General features: G+C 40.1%; 1 protein-coding gene across 2 annotated transcripts in view; it reads right to left on the bottom strand.

The window, feature by feature from the left end:
• Positions 1-20,606, bottom strand: part of SHOC2 (SHOC2 leucine rich repeat scaffold protein) — a 72,267-nt gene that overhangs the window by 29,379 nt on the left and 22,282 nt on the right. For both annotated transcript variants that reach the window (XM_065639251.1, XM_065639252.1), the window contains exon 2: positions 14,281-15,218. In XM_065639251.1, coding sequence (XP_065495323.1) covers positions 14,281-14,983 — 703 coding nt within the window. In that variant the 5' untranslated portion in view covers positions 14,984-15,218. The remainder of the gene's footprint in view (positions 1-14,280; positions 15,219-20,606) is intronic.

The following is a 20,606-nucleotide window of genomic DNA, read 5'->3' on the forward strand; positions in this document are numbered from 1 at the left end:
AGGTGTCATGTACAATACTTAGTACATATCACAAAACAGTTGTGAAAGGCTACCAAAAAAAAAAAAAAAAGGCAACCCCAACAGCTTCATTATTCTATTTTTTCTTAGATTGTTAACATATAGCTGATCTTATTTCCTGGATTTATTAACCGAAATTGCCATGTTTTTCTAGAAACCAGGCAGATGGAAATGTAAAGGTGGTGCTTAAGCAGCTCCTCCATCACTGTGTGCGCCCCCTCTCACAAGTCAGCATCCAAGTGTATTCCAGGCAGCCAGAGTCAATAGTCAAACCTGCTGCATCCCGCACTGCACAAGCCACGGGTTTCAATGCCATTAATATGCAGAAGAAAGCAAATTTAAGAAAAATTTGAGCAAGAGTTCATGTTCTGTGGTAGGAGTGTCTTTTTGTTATTCGTGGAAGCAAGTGGGCAATGCATAAAAGGCAACAGGAGGGAGAAAAGCTTGAGGAAAAACTCAGAATCCCTCCCTTTAAACAACCAAACCAAAAAAGAACCTCATAAATCTTTACTAAGATAACTCGAGAACCTTTGTACACTTTGGGGCCGTAGTTTTCACTTCACGATCGCTGTTTTGATTTGTTTTCACTTCAGACCTAAACCAATGATGTCAAATTTGAAATGTGGCATAAATTTCATTTCATCACACTGATTTCTCATTTACTTGACTCTTCCCACTCTACATCTGCTGAAGTTGAAGAAAGACTTGGGTTTTTGCAGCAACATTTGCTGCACTTCATTTTTGCACCTGCTGAAAACTTCGACAACGGCAGGCTATGTGTTTGAAACAAACACCTCACTAGCTAATTCTGGGGAGAGAAAAAAAGAAAAGAGATGCCCATGTTCATTTAGCCAATTAAGGGCAAGCTCACACTGGTTTGATTTGGATACTCATACTTAATTTTGTTATATTAAAGATGCAGGCATTCTTTTAAAAACATTTAATAAAAAATTTGAATGTTGAAATAGACTGAGGATTGCCCAACAATTTTAGACTTTAGAGCAGAAATCAAGTTAAAGCCCTATCATGAAGTACAGTGCCTTAAGGAAAGCAATTTCAATAGATATCATGATATTCAGCTTTTAGTTCACATTGCTCGGCAAAGAATCTTGCTCTTGGACATAGTGATTCTTATGGTTTGACAGCTTCTTACCAAAATGTTATTTTTTTCCCCTAAGGGCAGAAGCAGAGGGGAGGTGAACTGCTGTTGACATTAAAATTCTTCCAATACCTTAACTTGGATTGCTGACACACAACACAGAGTGTGCAAGTCAACAAAGAGCACTCTAGGTACATTTCTCCTGTCATTCTCCATGATGTATGGAAAAAATTCTTACATCCAATATGCTTAACAAGGTGAAAAACGTTTAGGTGATGTGGTAGATGCTCATCTCCACATGCAAAGGCACAGAGAGGACCAGCAGTGGGTGGGAGAACCCAACACTGGCTGTCCCAGGAGTGTGTCAGCCCCATGGCCAGCGTGAGACCCATCACGGTGAGCACATGGAAATGCTCCCCAAGGCACCTCGCAGGCTGTTACTGCATGTGGGGGTTGAACACCTCCTGTGGGGTGCAAGGAAGAGCAACCCGGGATGGTAAGAGTTGCTATGGGATCTTTAGCAAAGGAGAAAGGGAGGCGTCAATGTGGTTTGGGAACGACAAGTGTGGGAAAATAGAGGGATAGGGAAATCAAAGGGTCCAGTCCTTCACAAACCAGTGCTGGTCACGCTTTGTGCCTGATCAGCACCATTTGTCCTGTCCTCTCCTTCAACTCTCACTGTTCTCCCGGGTGAGAGGCTCTGTTTTGCAGGTGTGGAGGTCTGAGCACCAGCAACACTGCAGTTGATGTGACCAACACTTCTGAAACATCCCAGTGCGTGGGTCCAGAACCACTCTGGACATGGAGAGCACGCTAAAACACCCCAGTACATGGGACCAGAACCACTCTGGACGCAGAGAGCACGCTAAAACACCCCAGTACATGGGACCAGAACCACTCTGGACATGGAGAGCACGCTAAAACACCCCAGTACATGGGACCAGAACCACTCTGGACATGGAGAGCACGCTAAAACACCCCAGTACATGGGACCAGAACCACTCTGGACGCAGAGAGCATGCTAAAACACCCCAGTACGTGGGACCAGAACCACTCTGGACATGGAGAGCACGCTAAAACACCCCAGTACATGGGACCAGAACCACTCTGGACATGGAGAGCACGCTAAAACACCCCAGTACATGGGACCAGAACCACTCTGGACGCGGAGAGCACGCTAAAACACCCCAGTACATGGGACCAGAACCACTCTGGACGCAGAGAGCACAGTAAAACACCCCAGTACATGGGACCAGAACCACTCTGGACATGGAGAGCACGCTAAAACACCCCAGTACATGGGACCAGAACCACTCTGGACGCGGAGAGCACACTGCCGCCAAGCCAGCAGCTACAGAACAGCAGCAGCTCTTTCCCCAGCTGACGGACAGCAGTGATTTACCCCATGAATGGAGACACTGTGCATGGCACCACTGCACAACAGCAGCTATTTCAAAAATAAACACATGGCGCAAACAATTGATACAACAAATAATGATCTGCAAGAACAAAGAGGCCAAACTTGAGGCCATCTGCACCACGCTGTTCCTAGGAGCCGATGTAAAGCCAGCTTGTTTCAGTGATGGAAAGTCTCCTTCTTATTGTCTGAACAACAGCAACTGTACTGAAGGAAATGCTTCTCAAAAAAAAAGTGAAAATAAGTTTCAACAAGATACAACTGAAATCTGGCTTTTTTTCTTGGTCAGGGTAATATACCTCAAAAATATACCTCCTAAATTAAAGATTTGCTCAGGTATGAAAAGAAAAACGGCTAATGAGGGAAGAGCTCATGACCTCATTCATATTAAAAGAATCAACATCTGCTCTTTTCCAGTGTACTACATAAACTTTGCTGAAACACATTTGTATCTTAATTAATTTAAACAGAAATATGCCAGCTCGAAATGTGCTGCAGCTCGAAATCAGCCTCACCCAGAAAGCAGTTTAGTAAAGAAAAATCCATTCCCATTTACTACGCGGACAACTCCAGCATCACTTCAGAGGACTGTTCGAACACCTGAAAACACTGGAGCGAGGCAAGCACTACTTTAGGGAAATAACTAGTGACAGGTAAAATGAACTAACTCTTTTCACCACAAGTAATGTCCAAAATAGACAAATCTTAAGCTCACAGTAATGAATAAAGGATTCAGTTTGGACTACGTGCAACTGCGTCGAAGGGACAAGCATCCTCAGGAGAATTAGAAAATAAACTAGGAAGGTGCTGGGGTTTCGGACTGAGTTTTGCCTTCCCCTCCCACCCTTTCTTTTTTTGCACTTTTTATGTTTAAATACTATATTGCACAAAGTCTGCCAAGAAAGCAGATAGAAATTGCATGTACTAGCTGGCTTGACAATTAAATATTTTGTTGTAGAAGTAATGCCCATATGAAATACATAAAGCAGTTTCTCTATAAATAACCTTTACAAAATGGTTAGTTACATCCTATGATGTAGTTTTTAAAAACGTATATTTTAAAAGGTCCTACAAGATAAAAATTTCAGACTATTCACTTGCATTTTTCAGCTAAACAGTTTGTGAAGACTCCCAACCACCTTCCAGTTAAAAACACTGTTAAAAATACAGCTAAGTATACTTCTCAACAATCCTTAAAAAAGGTGCGGTGAGCAATCACCTCACTGTTGTTCTCATATGCACAGAGACTAAATATTATAGCATGACAAAGCTAAATATACCTGCTGGAAAAAAACAACATTACAAAATGACTAATGTTTTCTGCATAATGAGGCAGAATTATAGTCTCAGCACATGGCCAACCTTGAAAGCCTGTTATGGCAAGAGGACCGAGTTACATGCCCTGACTTACGTAACTCTGAAAATTCTTCTTGGCCACTTAAAAAACAAAATACAGCTTCATTAAAAATATATATAAAAGTGCACACAAATTAACAGTCGTATAGGGAAAGAGTTTAGGTCAATAGCAAAGAGGCTTCAGTGTCTGCTACCACTAATTCACACATTAGGCAACACTCTTGGATGGCAAAACGCAATTTGAAATATAGCCTGTTTTCCACTGGATTAACTCTGTCCCTGCCCATGCTTAAACAGATTGAAAATTACGAAATCCTTCACAACATGATAAATCCTGGGCCAGATGACACAGCAAGAGGATCAACACTCATGGAAAGTACAAGGAAGAGAAAAATGCAAATATTAGTGGGACTTCAGGCTGGTGTGTCTGAACACTGGTTGTGAGCTAATTTGTAAAGAATAATTATCTGAAATCAGCAATAGTGGGGACGAGTTATAAACCGTTCTCATAACGTCAGTAGTTATCAATTTCTCACCAGGTTCTCTGCTGGAAAAAAAAATACTCTGTCTATAAAACTCTTTAGTATGTGTCTTGATTTTAGAGAAAAAAAATTAAAAAATTTTAAAAAAAATTTACAGTTTCAGAATCTTCTCCCTCTGTATGAGATTTGAGTACCTCACTGTAACAGACAACCTGAACTTTTTGCTGTGCATTATCAGTTGCCCAAAAGAACAGTTAAGCAGTCAGAGCTATTTTGAATTATTACTGCACAACTACAACTTACATAGAAGTATGACCGAGTAGAAAGCGTGCAATTTTAATATGGTCACAAGTGACTTATGTACTGAAGTTAAAGTATTTATATAGGTAAGCAATAAGCATAGTAAAACGTTTAGTATTTGCAGAATGCACAACAGGATCTAGTTATGGAAACCACTCAAACACAGAAGCTAAGCTCAACTGAAAAGACTCAAAACCTGGTCTAAAACAAGCATCAGCAAGACACAACAGCAAAACAGTCTTTATTTATTGTTTATAACTGAAAGTAAAAAATATAAATAAAATTAAAACGTGTTCAAACAACATTTAAAACACATGAAACTTGTAAAAGAAACAGTCTCAGCAAGGGCTCAAGGCAGGATTTGAGATGGGCAGTAGAATAAACCAAGAGGAACCTCATGAAGTGCCAAGAAAAAGGCAAAGTCTTGCACCCAGAACAGAATAACCTTGTGAAGCGGTTGGTGCAGCCTCACGGCAGCCGGTGAGGAAACAGCTCGACAGGGATGGACCAGGGGGTCCTGCTGAGGCTGAACCTGGGGTCACATCTCAGCTCCTGTCCATTCTCAGTGTGGAACAAGCATGCTCACTCCCAAATAATAAATGGTAACCACGTCCCGGGCTGTGTGAGCAAGGGCAGCCTGAGGGAAGCGATTATTTCCCTCTGTTCAGCACTTAAGAAAGTATACAAACAGTTAAAATAATTGCACTATTGATATATTAAAAAAAAAAAAAAAAAAAGAGTAGGACTTCTAACAAGCTGCCAGTATTTACTGGAATTACACTTGGGGCATCATCCCAATAAGCTCTACAAGTAGATCAAAAAGGCAGGACTACTTAATCATTATCTTAAAGCTCGTCTGAAGAAAATGTAATCAGAAGGAATTTCACAAGAAGGAAGCTGACAAGATGGGATTGCATCCCCACAAGAGCTTTCACAGGAATAAGGACCCTGACACCAAATCCGAAGCCGGCCAAAATCAAGTTCTTCACTCTTCCTGCAGCTCAAGAAAGTAACCAGAACGGGATGAAATAAGCAGTCATTTTGTTCCGTATCAACGCCTATATTCATTCCACTTCTGTTCACCACTTCATGATTTTATCACATTAAAATACAAAAATATTCTCAAACCACTGTGTTTGCAGAAACCAATATGGTGGCTAAGCCCAGGAACACAACTTGGTTTCCTTCAAATTGCTGAAAAGGAAGAAGGTGTAAAGAAATATTTCCCTATATTGTCAGGTCTGCTAAAAAAAGGGGGAAATTAAATTCAGAGCATCACTGAAAAGTTTTGCAACTAACTAGACATTTAATAAGGAGACACTATATTCAGTATGGAGTGAGTAGACATGAACTAACGCAGCTGCACACATCTGGGTTGCTGTCTATACTACTGAAAACCAAACAGGTGCAAGTGTTATAAAAAATAGTTTCAAAGTAGTGAAGAAACCACAAATAATCTAAATATTGGGTAGACGGGGGAAGGGAAGAACAGAAGAGACTCTCAGAGACATTCCAAGTCTGGTGTAGGCAGATTCCTTGAATTACAATCTAAAAATATTTCCCTTGCAGAACAGCCCTGACCAGATTCTCCATAGAATAAGAGTTGCATTCACAGACAGAAAACACAATATTTGGAGTCTTAAGAAACTTGCAGAAACTATGCAAATGTAATTTCAACTGTGTTAACTATATTATTTCTATTTGAGCTGTGTGTCCTAAGAAGACAAAAAGATATCCAAAACTGGTAAAAGGTGCAAGCTCGTCTTTGCAAAGAAAATATTATCAACCTGATTGTACAAAACAATTCCTTCAACACACCATGCAGGAATACAATAAAACTCTCAATACAATAAATGTGAAAGGCTTGCTTAAGTAACAGCCTGCAAACTGAAGCATTTGCTTGGCCTCATCCCAAGACAGTTCCTGTGCTTTTCATCCTTCTCGTGCTGTCTGACTCACCAAAGCATTTGCATTCTTCCATTCTAATCTTCGACTTTTTGATCTCAGTGGAATGGACAATTTACCAGATATGGCAATGAAGCTGGAGTCCACCTTGCGAACTCATTTCCACAATTAGCCCTGCAGACTGTCTTTCGGAAAAGCTTCCACGTGGAAACCTTTCCATTAAGGTTTTATTCCATGGATGCCACTAGATATGCAACAGCCAAGTGAACAGGTAAGTTCTGCTTTTGCACTCGATATGTGTGTGTGTGTATATATATATACATATTCAACATCGGTGTAACAGTGACCTTTTAGTCTAGGGCTGAGCAACAGAAGTCTGCTGATTGATACCAAATTTTTTATGACAGTAAGGACAAAGGCAGAGTGAGATACTGCAGAAAAACTTCACAAGATTAAATGCCTGGGCAACAAAATGTCAGATAAAATTAGGCATATAAAATGTAGAGAGATATGAGGGACCACGGGCCCATATCTAGCTTCATGTATGAAGTGACGGACTTCAAACAATCCGCTAACATTCAGAAGCAAAATCTGGAGGGACAATATATGAATTGTGAATGGCATGGAGATAAGGATGACTGCTGACCATCTCTGTGTGTAAGAACTGGAGTTAATCTGTCAAGAACAACATTCAAAGCGAACCTGTGGTCCTTGCTAAGGATGCAAAGCATTTATAGGAGTTTAAAGGAAAAAAAAATGGTCAAGCCCTTGGAAGATGAGTCTACTGCGAATTAGTAGAGACAAGACACACCAGACTCAGGAAATCCATGATACAAAAATAGCTGGATCTGGGAAAGGAGTTAGGTTAAGCCTCATACATACACATACCTTGTTTTTATGCAGACATTTGTTTAGGGCTACTATCAGAAGCAGGATACCGGGCAAGATGCACTCGGAAAATTTATCACTATTGTTAGGTAGGATGCAATTTATAAGAAACAGAAAGTTCACAAAGAGCAACACAGAGTAGCTGTGCCATCAAGAAACTTGGATCAGTTAATTCCTACAACTATACGTAAAAAAATCATTAAAAAATGCTTCAGGAAGGTGGGGCTGAGCTGATGCTACCAGGACTCTAATAAGCTATACATGGTGTTGTGGAACAAGCCAGGGAGAAAGGAGAAAACAAAAAAGATTCTGAAAATATAATCTGATGCATTTTCAATGGCTTTCTGCAGACACCACTTGGAGAGCACTTCACACGCTTCTACACAACATGGGCAATCCTACCTGCGAGGTTTCACCAGGGAGCTCCAGCGATGGAGCTGCTGTAAGGGCTCAGTGCTCCCCAGTGCCAGCCCATGCCCTCCCACACCAGTCCCACTCTGATCTGAAACTTCACTGATTTCAACAGACAACAAAAGCAGCAAAACCATTAACATCTCTCTGTTAGTTCAGTGAGATCAATCGGCTCAGACAGAGGCAGAAGGACGGAGCAGCTCGGAGGCTGTGAGGAGGGGATCAGATACTGCCCCTTTCGGCATCGCGAAGCTGTCACACATCAACACAGCCATTTCACAAACTCCCCATAACCCAGCTACTTTTGAACAGAGCTTTTAGCTAAACATAAGGAAAAAAAAAAAAAGGTATTAAAAAAAACCTTGGAATATGTTTTCAGTTAAATAGACTTTTAAGTATTTCTAGATCTTATTCAAACAAGTCTAGGTATATCTGAAAATGCAACAATGGTTGTCAAGACCTCAGCTTACTATACTGCCTATTAAAATAATTTTCATTGCTTTAAAAATGTAGAAGCAATATATACATTGCTGGAACAGTGTTAAGAAAAAACCAATAAATGATTAGCGGGGCTCTGAGTGACCTGATCTAGTTGCAGATGCCCCTGTTCCTTGCAGGGGGTTGGACTAGATGAGCTTTAAAGGTCCCTTCCAACCCAAACTATTCTATGATTCTATGACTTGCTAGGTGCCTAGAGCCTGAATTTGCCAAGTTACTAAAGTACCGTCTTCTTCCAAAGCACAGATAATATTTTCTCCATTATTTGGTTTACTGTGTTCAGTTGAGTAAACTACTAGATAAATTAAGAAGCTTTCTGAATATTGAAGAGATAGGAAAACTTGTTGTCATCATCATCCCCACAGCAAAGCAACTGGATGCAAGGGAACGAGACATACTGCATTCTGGGCAGGGGGGGGGGGGGGGGAAACAAAAAAAGACCAGAAACACACACATCTGTTTACTAACTATAGATAGTAACACTTCTTCTTTCTCACTAAAACATTTGTTTTAGATGCAAAGCAACTTTCCCCAAAGTGTATTCACCTCATTTGTGTTTTTTAACCACTAAAGACAGTTTAAAGCCCAAAATAGAACCGTTCACCACTTCTAGGTTTCTCTCAAGACAAGACACACTGTAACAGATCAGTTGTTTTAAAGAAGTTTTCAGAGCCACTTAAAATTTGATCAACCATGTGTTTTGCAAACATTTTGTTACATGTTTTACCTTCACTCAGGCTTTTTAAGAAACATTTTAGAGTTAGTTTCTGGCTTCCCTAAAAGAAATCTTTTTCTTACAAGTATTATTACTGTATGCTTGCACGGCAAGTAGTAGATGTCCTAGATAAGCTTTTCTAGAAACTTTTTTGAAATCACGACCTGGAGTATAGTTTCTATATGTCATCTATCAAACAAGGAACACTATCATAGGATTGGAAACTATCAATTCAAAATTTAAGATAGGAGAAATAACAAGGGGAGACTCTGACGACCTCAGAGTCATCAAAACACAACGTAGACCAACAGAATCTGCACAAAACATTAACAAAAGTCATGAAAAGAGAGAGAAATAAAAAGTGATTTGAAAAAATATCAGTAAAACATCAAATTAGTTTGGCATAAAGAGTTAACAGTTTTCTACAAAGATACGGAAGATCTATTTTATTCAGTCTAGTGATCCTAGACTTCACAAAGATGTCTGATGTAGTGTGCAGAAAATAACTGGGAGACTCAGGTGACTAGTAGAAGATGACGAGATACTCGAGGAACTGACTACAAGTTGCTATGGATGTAACGGGACTGAAAATAACACACCAGCTTGGATGGAGGTTACCTCTCCAAGACTCTTATGAAAATAATAATAAATAGGTAAATAAAAATAATGGAAACCATATGAAATTTAGTGGTGTTTAAAAAAAGAGCACATTGCTACTACGATCTCAGGGTTGACCTCTGGTAGGGAGGGAGAACAGAGGCAGCAAAGAGTGCAGGTGTCTTGGGCGGTCACAAGAGTGTGTGTGTGGTAAGTCTAACACAGCTGCAACGTGATCCAGATGCACGGACAGAGTTATCTCCAGCATAGAGAGAGAAACTCTCCTCTGGAATGGTATATTCCAACTAATCAAGCACACTCAGCATTCAAAACATAAGACAACACAGAAAATGGATAGCAGGGTGACAGAAGGAATGGAGATTTATGCAGGACTAAAAACTGTGGTCTGAGTAATGCCTGGGAGAAGATCTGACCGCTGCCTGCACATACAATGGGAGAGCAAATGGAAGCAACGGAGGCAAACTGCTGTGTCTACAAGCAATGAAACATCCCTAGCACAAAAAAAATCAACCAGTCATAGATATGTTGGGTATCGGAAGAAAGGTCTCAAATATCAGAGCACTTTAGACTCCAGGACCTACTTCCAATTTCTTTCCGTAAGAGTAGAAGGAAAATAAACATTTTCTAAGGCTGGAGACGAAAAATTCCTAGAAAATTACATGGGATAATTGCTTACACGTCAGGTGACCCTTTATTTTAGAGCAGCAAGGTCCTTAAGTTGGAAAGCCTTTTATAATTATACAGAACGGATATTTTGTGATGGCTTTCACTGCCACTGAACACAAGTCTCTAGCATCAGGTTAGACTTTAATGCCATCACACTTAACGTTGGCTCTTTGAGGGAACAGTAGCAACATCCCATCTTTCCGGCTGAACTCTCGGGGTTTTAGTTTGTTTTAGTGGCTTGTTGGGGTTTTGGTTTGGTTTGGTTTTTTTTGTCCAGGGCAACCTTTTGCAGCAGATCTACCTCCAAAAGACAAAGTAAAGAAAACCCAGGATTCTTCGCATAGTTGTGTGTCAGATTAGCAACACAAACACATCACAGCTATCTGCTGCAAGACTCTTCCTTGCTGGAGAAGTCAGCAGGTTACAGAAGCTTTGAGTTTTTAAAAATATGAACAAGCATATTAGCTTGCCATCAGATACGTGAGCCTTAGGCCTTAGAACAATGAGGTATTTTTAAAAAAGAATTTTAAATGCTCTGCACGATATTGCTTTATAAAAAATAGCAGCCTCATTTTATTTCCCGCTTTGCAGCAACAAAAACTTCTGTGTTATTTACAAGCTGATAATACAACAGTGCTTGCTTGTACATAGTATTTAGGAACCATACTATAAACATACAAGGGATTAAAATCATTGGGACTTAAAAGGCAAGGTTTTTTCAAGTGCACATGTAAAATGTAGAGAAATAACAAGTGTTTAAAGACACAGAGAAATTCCATCTAAAAGAAATTCTCAGCAGTTTCATTTTTCAGCTGTGTTTCCAACTCAAATATTTCCTCTTTGTACTAGAACAAAGATACATGAAAGTCAGTACAAATCAATTACAAAAGTGAAACTATCTCGTCTGTTTTTACTATTTGAGAAAAAAGGTTTTCAAATGCCTGTTCTGTATGTCTTGGCAGTTAAAATTATTTGTGTTACTTAAACTTTGAAATCCTTTAATTATTTTATTTTTCAACTGATTCTGGAATTGCAAGGGACCTAGTCAGAGAAAATTTACTTCAAATAAAAAGGGATGCTGTTGAATATAGCGATTTCCCTTGAAAAGTCTTCATAAGGGTGACAGTCGTCTTGCATTTGTGCTTCTAAAGTGCCTTCCACAATGAGGTGCTGACCCATGGCAAGGAACATGGGCATTATCACAGTACAAATAAAGGCACGACTCACTGCTGGATACAAAGACAGACGTAAAGTAGTTAATGTTCTCAAGCTAGGGTTTGATAAAGAACCGGGAACACTGCCTATATGCATATCAAGACAAAAAAACCCCACACGTAAGAAAGAAGCAAGTTACATATATTCCTTCACGATACACATATCTACCAAATTTCTCCACACAACTGTTACACAGGACCTCTTTCAAGACTATTGTAAACAAGCATACAGAAATTATATACTTTAATGTAAACTTAACCATAAAAATTCAACAAACAAAATAGTTAAGAAACAAAGAGGTTCCAGCAGCAATAATAACGTTTGCAGTATCAAACACACCTACAAAAAGCTTCAGCAGTGCAACACCAAACACTGGAATGCGACATCTCACAACAGTTTTTCTTCACACATTAGTATTAATTTAAATTTATGCAGTATTATCCCCAGCTGAACCTCAAAAGCTGACTCTTTGCTAGATTGTATTCGATAACCGAGACACAAACAGACCCAGGTAAAGTACTGGCAATTGTGTAACACAGTTCAACCAGTTACATTGGTCACAATTTGTTCAACATATGTAGAAATACACAGTATGGTTTGGGGTTTTTTTCTTTTTTTTTTTTTGCAAACATCAGCCGCATGGTTTCCAGCATGATCCTCTGATTAGGAAAAGATTCAAAGAGGCTGTTTGACTTAAAACTGAAGTGGCGAAATAGGTCAAAATTATAATTCCTTAGCTCTCCCCAGGGAAATCCCCAGGATTGCTCAGATGTTAGTGCCAACTCAGAAATCATGTTGATCAGAAAACATACCACATTAACCATTTAATTTTTGCCTAGCAGGAAAGTGTTTCTGTGGATTCTAGTAGAATTGCAGCTACAAGGAGCCCAAGACTCAGACCAACAACTGACGGCCTCTCCACGTTTCTCTGCTCCCGTTATCAGGTACAGAAGCTGTGCCGGGCAGTGCTGGGAACGTGACCAGCAGCTTCAGACGTGCCCAGGACCTCCTGCCGTCAAGGGCATGTTATCTTAGATATCTTACATATATCGAGGTGCAGGAGAAAGAGACAAACACTGCTAGCTGGAAACAGATCTATTCAGGGATCCAAACGAGCATTTCCCAAGCTTTGCAAAATGAGTGAGCACAGGCGCCAACTTCAGTAATACTTCAACATATCCACGCACTGGTTTGGTTAACAGGGAAAAGTCCCACATCAGCTTTTAAAAAGAGGCCACAGGAATTATTACTCACAGCGCTACAAGGGCTTTTACAAGTTTTTTTTTCCACTCTTGAAGAAAGTCGAAGCAGTTTCTTAACTGCTTGAAGTTTATGTTCCCCCTCCCCCTAAAGGGACTAAACTCTACCTGTTATACAAATGTTTAGACCAGTAAACTGGTGCTTGCTCCGAGAAATGAAAGTGAGATCTATAGCGCCTTCATAGTAGTATAATTATCTTCAAAGGAGTTTATATTGCTTGTATCTGTTAAAATGAGTACTGAAAGTGGTACAGCTAACTGATGTAGACATACTGGTAGCACTCTGCACGCTGGATGTTTTGAAGCACTTCAAAGCATTTTCCAAACTGACTGTATCTAAGTACTTGAAAGCTGAGGCCTGGAAGGTACCTCTGTCCTGAAGTTCCATTTCTGGCACAGGTATCGGACAGGGCTCTGAGCAACCTGATCTGGGTGAAGATGTCCCTGCTCATTGCAGGGGACTGGCCTAGATGAGCTTTGAAGGTCCCTTCCAACCCAAACTATTCTATGATTCCATGATTCTATACTTGCATTTTAAACTTACATACATAGAAAAAAAAATGACTGATGATAGAATCTCCCTTTTACGAGGTACATACATTGTTCAAATATTGCTCGCGTACAGTCTGATAAAAGAGATGTTTTCCATGAATCGGAACCTATCAGGAACAACTTAGGGAGTTCTTGATGTACAGCTATTCCAGCACACCTTTTGTAATAAACTATTTAAATCAATAAGCCACTTTCATACTACTTCACCGTCTTTCAAACTTGTGTGACGATGTTTGGAAAAACAAACATTATTCATTAAAAATCCTAAGAATCATCAACCATGCATTCAACATTTGGCCACTTTATATTAAGAGTCCATGTATTAATATATTCATGACTTATAAAAGGTAGAGGCTTTCACAAATCATTAACCTACATTATTAACTGTTACGGCATCCAACAGCTTGCTCATGGTAATAGCATGTAGCTGCCTTGTACTACCTACTACCTTGTAGTACCATGGTCACACCCCTCTGTAACATGCCCATAATGTGTTTATAACTTGCAACAGTTCATAAATGATTTATAAAGAAATCTTAAAATGAAGTATGCCCCTGTATCTTTTTTTTTTTTTTTTTTAAAAAACCATCTGGGCTCTGAAGACACAGTATGTGAAAGCACAAGGCAAAGATGAAAACAAGATACATCTGATTTTAAGATGACAGATGAAGAAAAGGAGCTTTTGTTTTAAAAGAAATATATCCAAGGTATTGATTGCTCTCAACATAAGCTAGCATTGCAACAGTATGATCAAGAGCATAATTTTTCGAAGTTTGAAATGACGAAGAGCACCTGGAGAAGTGGCAGTTTATGAATACTTAACTGAATTGCAAAATTAGCGTAAGCACAGAATGACACTTTCAATCCGTGTAATCGCTTACCAATTTCAGCAGGTAGTTGCTTGATTTTGTTCTCTCGTATGCTAAGCATGGTGAGTTTTGACAAGTTTTTGATATCCTTTTCCACAGTAGTTATACGATTAAAGCGTAGGTAAAGAGTGGCGAGAGAGCTTAGCCTGTACACCACCGAGGGGATTTCTCTAAGTTTGTTATGCCGCAGGTCAAGCATGCGCAGTTTCTTCAAGTTATCAAGAGAGTCAGGCAAACTGGTAAGTGAGTTTTCACTCAGGGCCAGTGTCATCAGGTTCACAAGACAGCCCACCTCTGCCGGTAGGGACTGCAGTTTGTTGCTGTATAAATAAAGTTCTGTTAACTGCGTTAGCTCTTTGATAGCTGATGGAAGCATGTGTATAGACCTCTTGGACAAGTCCAAGCGCATTGAATTCTCTTCCCGGCATTTATTTAGCTCTTTGATCACTTCAGCATTGCTGGATTTTTTACGGGTACCTGTGGCTGGATTAGGTCTTTTTATCGTATTGTCCACTGAAAAAGCTACCCCAGGCTGTGTGCTACTGGAGTCCTTCTTTCCATCTTTGGCATCTTTCCCTTTGGTCTTAGGCTCCTTTTCTTTGCTCTCTTTCCCAAATCCTCCAGAGGCTTTTGCCTCTTTCTCCCTTTCTTTTGACGACGGGACTTTCGGATCCTTCTCTTTACAGTCCTTTTCTTTTCCTAGGTTACTACTCATGGTGACTCAACGTTTAGCAAGCACCACATGAAATCTGTTTCTGAAGTTCACAAGAACGATTCACTGCTGAGGCGACAAGGATCCTTAAAACATGCAAGCGTTGAACCAAGGGAGGAGCTTCGGAGGTGTGATACCCATTTGCTACATATTGGTTCTGAAGGCACTCTTTCCTAGACCTGGTATCAGGAAATTCAGCTGGAGAGATTAGAGGGTCAAATGCTCCGTATTAGTATTTCTGTAACACAGAGAGAAGAGAAGCCAAAGTTAGTGTAAATATAAAACTTAACTTCCCGTTAAATTTTGAATATATCTACATCAAGCCAGTGCTCACTAAGTTAATAATTTGTCCTTCTCTTCAAATGTCAACGAAAAACCCCATGCTAAAACAAAAATACTACACATATTGCTCAGAAGACCCACTCTGCTAGAAGACCGATACTAATTAGTACGGATGATAAGAGAATAATTACAATTCATTAACATAGTACTGCCTTCAGTGCTACATTTGAGTCACAGTCTTGCATCTTAGCTAGTCCTTGGCAAAACACCCTGGTCATCAACATGAATATTCTCTCTCCTGTCCACACCCAATCAGTCAATAAAGATCTGCTATAATTTTAAGTGCCTGCCTCTTCAAACAAACCTGTACAGGCTTATTCTTTCAGCACGAAAGAGCCTCAATTCGATCCACAGTGAAATCTAAAACACTACTGTAACATGAACACTCTGCCTCAAGATCTCCCTTCCAACCGGCTCTGAACCACAGGTCTCTGCTTTTAACGTGGAGCAGAACGTTGTCACCAGCTTCACGTGCTTTGAAGACACAAACACGAGGATTTTTTAAATAAACTTATCAAAAAGTCAACTGAAAGCTCAGAAGAAGTAATGTCTTCTGTTTCAAGACAAGCAACATTAGGAAGGAATTTCTCATGAGAGTAGGATATATCATCTCTTTAAGCAGTATCTTGAATTTCCCCCCCCTCAATGACTATAATGCAGCCTAATAAGTGAACAGATGTCTGAAACCTACAGAGCCCCATTTACATTTTTATAAAATCATCATGCAACATAGAAAGTAGCTTTTTAATTCAAAACATATGACATGCCCAAGAACTTCACGACTCTGAATACTCTGGAGAGGTTTTTGAATATAACTTTGTGGAAGAAAATAAATGCTCAATCAACGGCAACAATAATGTCCCCATATTAGCCCAACTTTTAGCCTAGATTCAACTTTCCTTTGCTCTGCAGCATTCACTGATGAAGAATGTTTGTATCTCAGAAGGGTACCTTGTTTCCCCAGGCACATGAGCTGCATTAAAATACCCTTAAAACCGCCACAGGAGCTCTGTCCCTGTCCTGACATTTTATCTTCTGTACACGTTCATAAAACTCGTAATCAAAATCACTTAAATAATATTTTGCATACTTAAGCCATCAGCAAGCATTAGAAATACAAACATCTTTTAGCAAAGCTCAGGTAACTATTTTTAATTGCACAACTATGCTATGTATGCTTGCCTTCAAGTATAAGAGTGTGTGGAAAACACACAGAAGCACACTTTGCTCAATGTATTCATTCACATTAAAAAAAAAAAAAAATCTATATGAGAATGGTAAGAAGGGCAAGCTGCTTCACCTCAGCTGCAAATCTGGCAGTTTAGTAAAAAAGCTCAAAAGAGAACCCTCCTCAGGAGGTGGTTTCCAGACCTTCACCCCAATTCATTACTGCTGCAGTATCGCAAAGTGTGTGCTACAAACCCCATAACATCAAAAAAACCTACTGCCTCCAGTTACCGTCTTCTGGACAACTCTGTTGTAAATGACCATGGCCGTTTGCTGGCAGCAGCCACCAGCAACAGCTTTTAACTTGGAAATTTTGTCTAAGAAAGCACAAGCTGGTTCCTTATTGCATCCTAAAGATTCCCACCCAGCTTCTACACCATCCACTAACCTGACTTTTCCTCAAGATTACCAACCTCACCACATTATATTTTAAAACTTGTTCTCAGCACTGCATAATCTACATGCTTGTAAAACTCCAGCAATAGGAAATGTAATGACTCCAAATACAAAACCACAGCTGACTGAAGGGTGGGAGCCTAAAATGCCTGATAATTTGTTTTCAGTACAAAAGGCAACAGTTCCTAAATTCTGATAATACACAGAAAACTCAGCTATGTAGCAGTGCCAGGCAGCTACTGCGCCACATCGAGCCCCTAAAGTGCAAAATACTCAAAGGGCTGCTGCTCTCATGAGCTTTCAATTTAATCAAATTTCGGACCCACCAAGAGATTTGTTCCATTTTTTATGTGCGCTGCAGCTGAAGGAGGTTTTCAAAGAGCCTCAGAAAGGAAAGACGGCTGGAGATTAGTACTGCTGAAAGCAGCTCAGTAGTGCAAGTGTTCCAAATAATCCACATGCAGTTCACTGTCTTGGTTTGCAATTACTTTAATTGTACCTAAAAAAAGGGGGGAAAGCTCCTTGTTTCAATATGCCAGTTTAACATTTCATTTTCTGGTAACAAAAGCAAATCTTTTGCCTAAACCAAAGGATAAAGATTGAATAGTCATTAAAAACATTATCTGAAGCACAGAAAGAAAATTCAGAGCAATACGAAGGGTCATACACAGAGACTTCAACATCACCTCACAGCCGAAGATGCCAGGACGTGGCCAACTCGCAGGCAGCCAAGGGCAGCTGTGGTTTTCTAATGCACGGGAACTGGGGCCAAGCTCACCCAGCAGCCGGCCTTCCAAATACACTCCCTGTTCCGAGTGACAAAAGGCTAACATTGAAATGTACTGCACTTTTGTCATTTTTATCTCTATACCGAAGATTTTCATTACTGCCTGAGACTGCAAAATGTATTTAAAATCATTTCAGAAGGTTTAGCCTCTCCCTTTCTAAGTGAAGTACCACTCTCATAGTTAGAATGACTCCAACCAGCACTTATAAGAAGAAAAAGCTTATGATGAGACCTTTTCCAGATGAGACACAACACAAGCCAATGCAGGAGTATCGCACAAAATGCCTTGGTGGGAAGAGCCTCAGCCGTCCAGAGTCACTGGCATCTCCCCCTTCCCCTGCAGCTCAGCGGGGCTGGGACTCCCCACCACAGCTGCTCGCACCACCCGGCCGGGTTCCACCCCGTCACTGCGGGAAGCAGTGAACTCCTCTGGCACAAGGCAACGTTCGTGTCCTGGTGATTCCCATTACTTGACATCCCTGCAACCTTTTGTCCCCCGTTTTTTTTTTTTTCAGGGGGAAAACGTCGTGGCACATACAAGAGCCAGGGCAGAACGGTAATTCATGAGACAACCCCTTCTCTTCCTACAATCCTCTGTTGCCACACATCACCAACTTGTGCCACAAGCGAAAGATGTCCAAGCAAGAAGTCTTCCTAGGTAAATAATGCTGACTTACTCCCCAAATTGGCCAAACCTGTGAAATAACTGTTCTAGGCTGTCCTGTAAGTACGATATGACATTCTTGCATCACAACGCAGCATCGGCACAGGACCTAAATAACTATAATAAACTCATTCTATTTCTAGTATTTTGTAACTTTTAATACCGCCATTGCAACCTAAAATTATTTTTAACATATTTGCATGTATATAAATGAGAATACATATTTATATTTACATGTATTCCATCTATATGCTGTATATTTTCAGTTAGCATGACTAAAATATTGCCATTTCCTACATTAATGACAGACTTGCATCTCAAAATTTAACAGGGCAACTACACTCAGGACTCCTTAATCCTACCAACACACACACAAATGAAATTTGCAGCTTCACATAAACATCTCTACAGAAATTTCTATCACAGATCATTCACGCTGATGAGGTTATTCACATACATCAAGTTAAGCATGTATGTAAACTTTTGGCAGACATGAGCACAATCACATACACTACAGAGGAAGCTAAATATGTTTCAAAAGGTTATTCATATTTTTCAAGCCCTTTTGGGTAAAGGACAAGAGTCGTCATCAATTCTAAACTAGAGTCAAACAAGCATCCATTGTATCTCAAAAGGAAAGATTCTTTTAGAGATATTTTTAGCAAAAGGAAATTCAGTGAAATTAGCGAGTTCTGCCAACTACTTCCATTTTCCAATGCTGTTCAAACCGACTTCCTGTCAATATTAATTGACATTAAAACATTTAACTATTATGTGCTAGAGAATTTGGAAAACTGAATAATTCTTGCTTGGTGCAGCATATGAAGGAAAATCAAACTTCTAGAAAAGTTAAGGAAAATTCTTCATTGTTCTGAACATTATTTTAAAGTAAAATATTTGTAAATAGCTATAAATAAACAGCATCAGAGTTTTGATTCACTTCTCCTGATGTCTGGTGAACATAATCCAGATGTATTTATTTTTTTCTGTCAACTGTAACTAAGGAAACTTCAGAAACACAAGCAACTTAAACAGTATCGCCTTCCTTAGCTGCCCGAAAAACAGTAACACAGACATAGTACAATTTACTGATTTTTTTTAACATGTACAAGTAATTGGAAGAGATTTCAGTTACTCTGAGCAATACAACCCATACCATTTATGCAATAAATGCTTTATAAAAAACACATAGTAACGTAGGAACAATCACGTCTGCGATTCGAGGAATACTACTAATCACTTGCGACTTGGTAATATAAATACTGATGTTTCCTGGTCATTATCTAATACAATATGACACTTGAGATAAAGGATTTCACCCAAGTACCAGTCGAAGAAGGCTGTAAAAGACTTTCAGCTGTCTGCTACCCATTACTGCTGAGCAATTTTGCTAACGCTCTCCACCCCCCCAAAAAATAACCACTGCCAATATTACTTCACAGGTTAGTAAAGACTTCCCTCCAGTTACATCTTTTGATTTTACATGAACAGACTTCCAAGCAGTCTGCGTGCAGGTCTCTAATGAACTGACACACCAGGCGACCGCACCAGGGCTGCACTGCTGCCGGGGTGAGCAAACCCCAGGTGACCAAGCCCTGGCTGCCGGGGTGACCCAAGCCCAGGTGCCAGCAGGAACGGCCAAAGCTCACCTCGCCAACGGCACCGCGGTCCCACCACAAGTCTCGCTTCTCCTGGCCCGGGGCAGCGGGTCCTCTCCAGAAGAGGCCAGCCCTGCAGGAGTTACTCTCAGCAGTCCCTCAGCATCCTGAGTTACGTGTCTTGGGACTTGCAAGTATATGAAAGTGTCCTGTATGTTCGCAAAGATGGCTTGAAGAAGAAATCGTTAATACAGTATTGTCCCACTGCTGAAACATTTCCCTCTCGAGTGATGGGGCTAACCAACCGCAGTCTTTTCTGCCAAAGGAACATCATCGTGGCATGCTGTCTTACAAAATGATAACTTCACAGTTCCACTGAAACACAGGTTTCTGCTCTTTCAGTAGACAGAACAGGCACTTTAAGTCATAAACATTTCTAATATTCTGAGCATGTGATAGCTAAGGCATCATTTTCACTAAAGCCTAATACATCACACTCAAATAAAACAGAATTTTACTTCTTCTGTAGCATAGCAGGAAGCCTGTAAGCCTGAAATTGAAAGGAAAGTTCATTCCTATTCCATGATAAAATTATGCACATAGTAAAGATTT

Source organism: Caloenas nicobarica, chromosome 7, assembly GCF_036013445.1.
Source record: "Caloenas nicobarica isolate bCalNic1 chromosome 7, bCalNic1.hap1, whole genome shotgun sequence".
In the NCBI taxonomy this organism is placed as follows: Eukaryota; Metazoa; Chordata; class Aves; order Columbiformes; family Columbidae; genus Caloenas; species Caloenas nicobarica.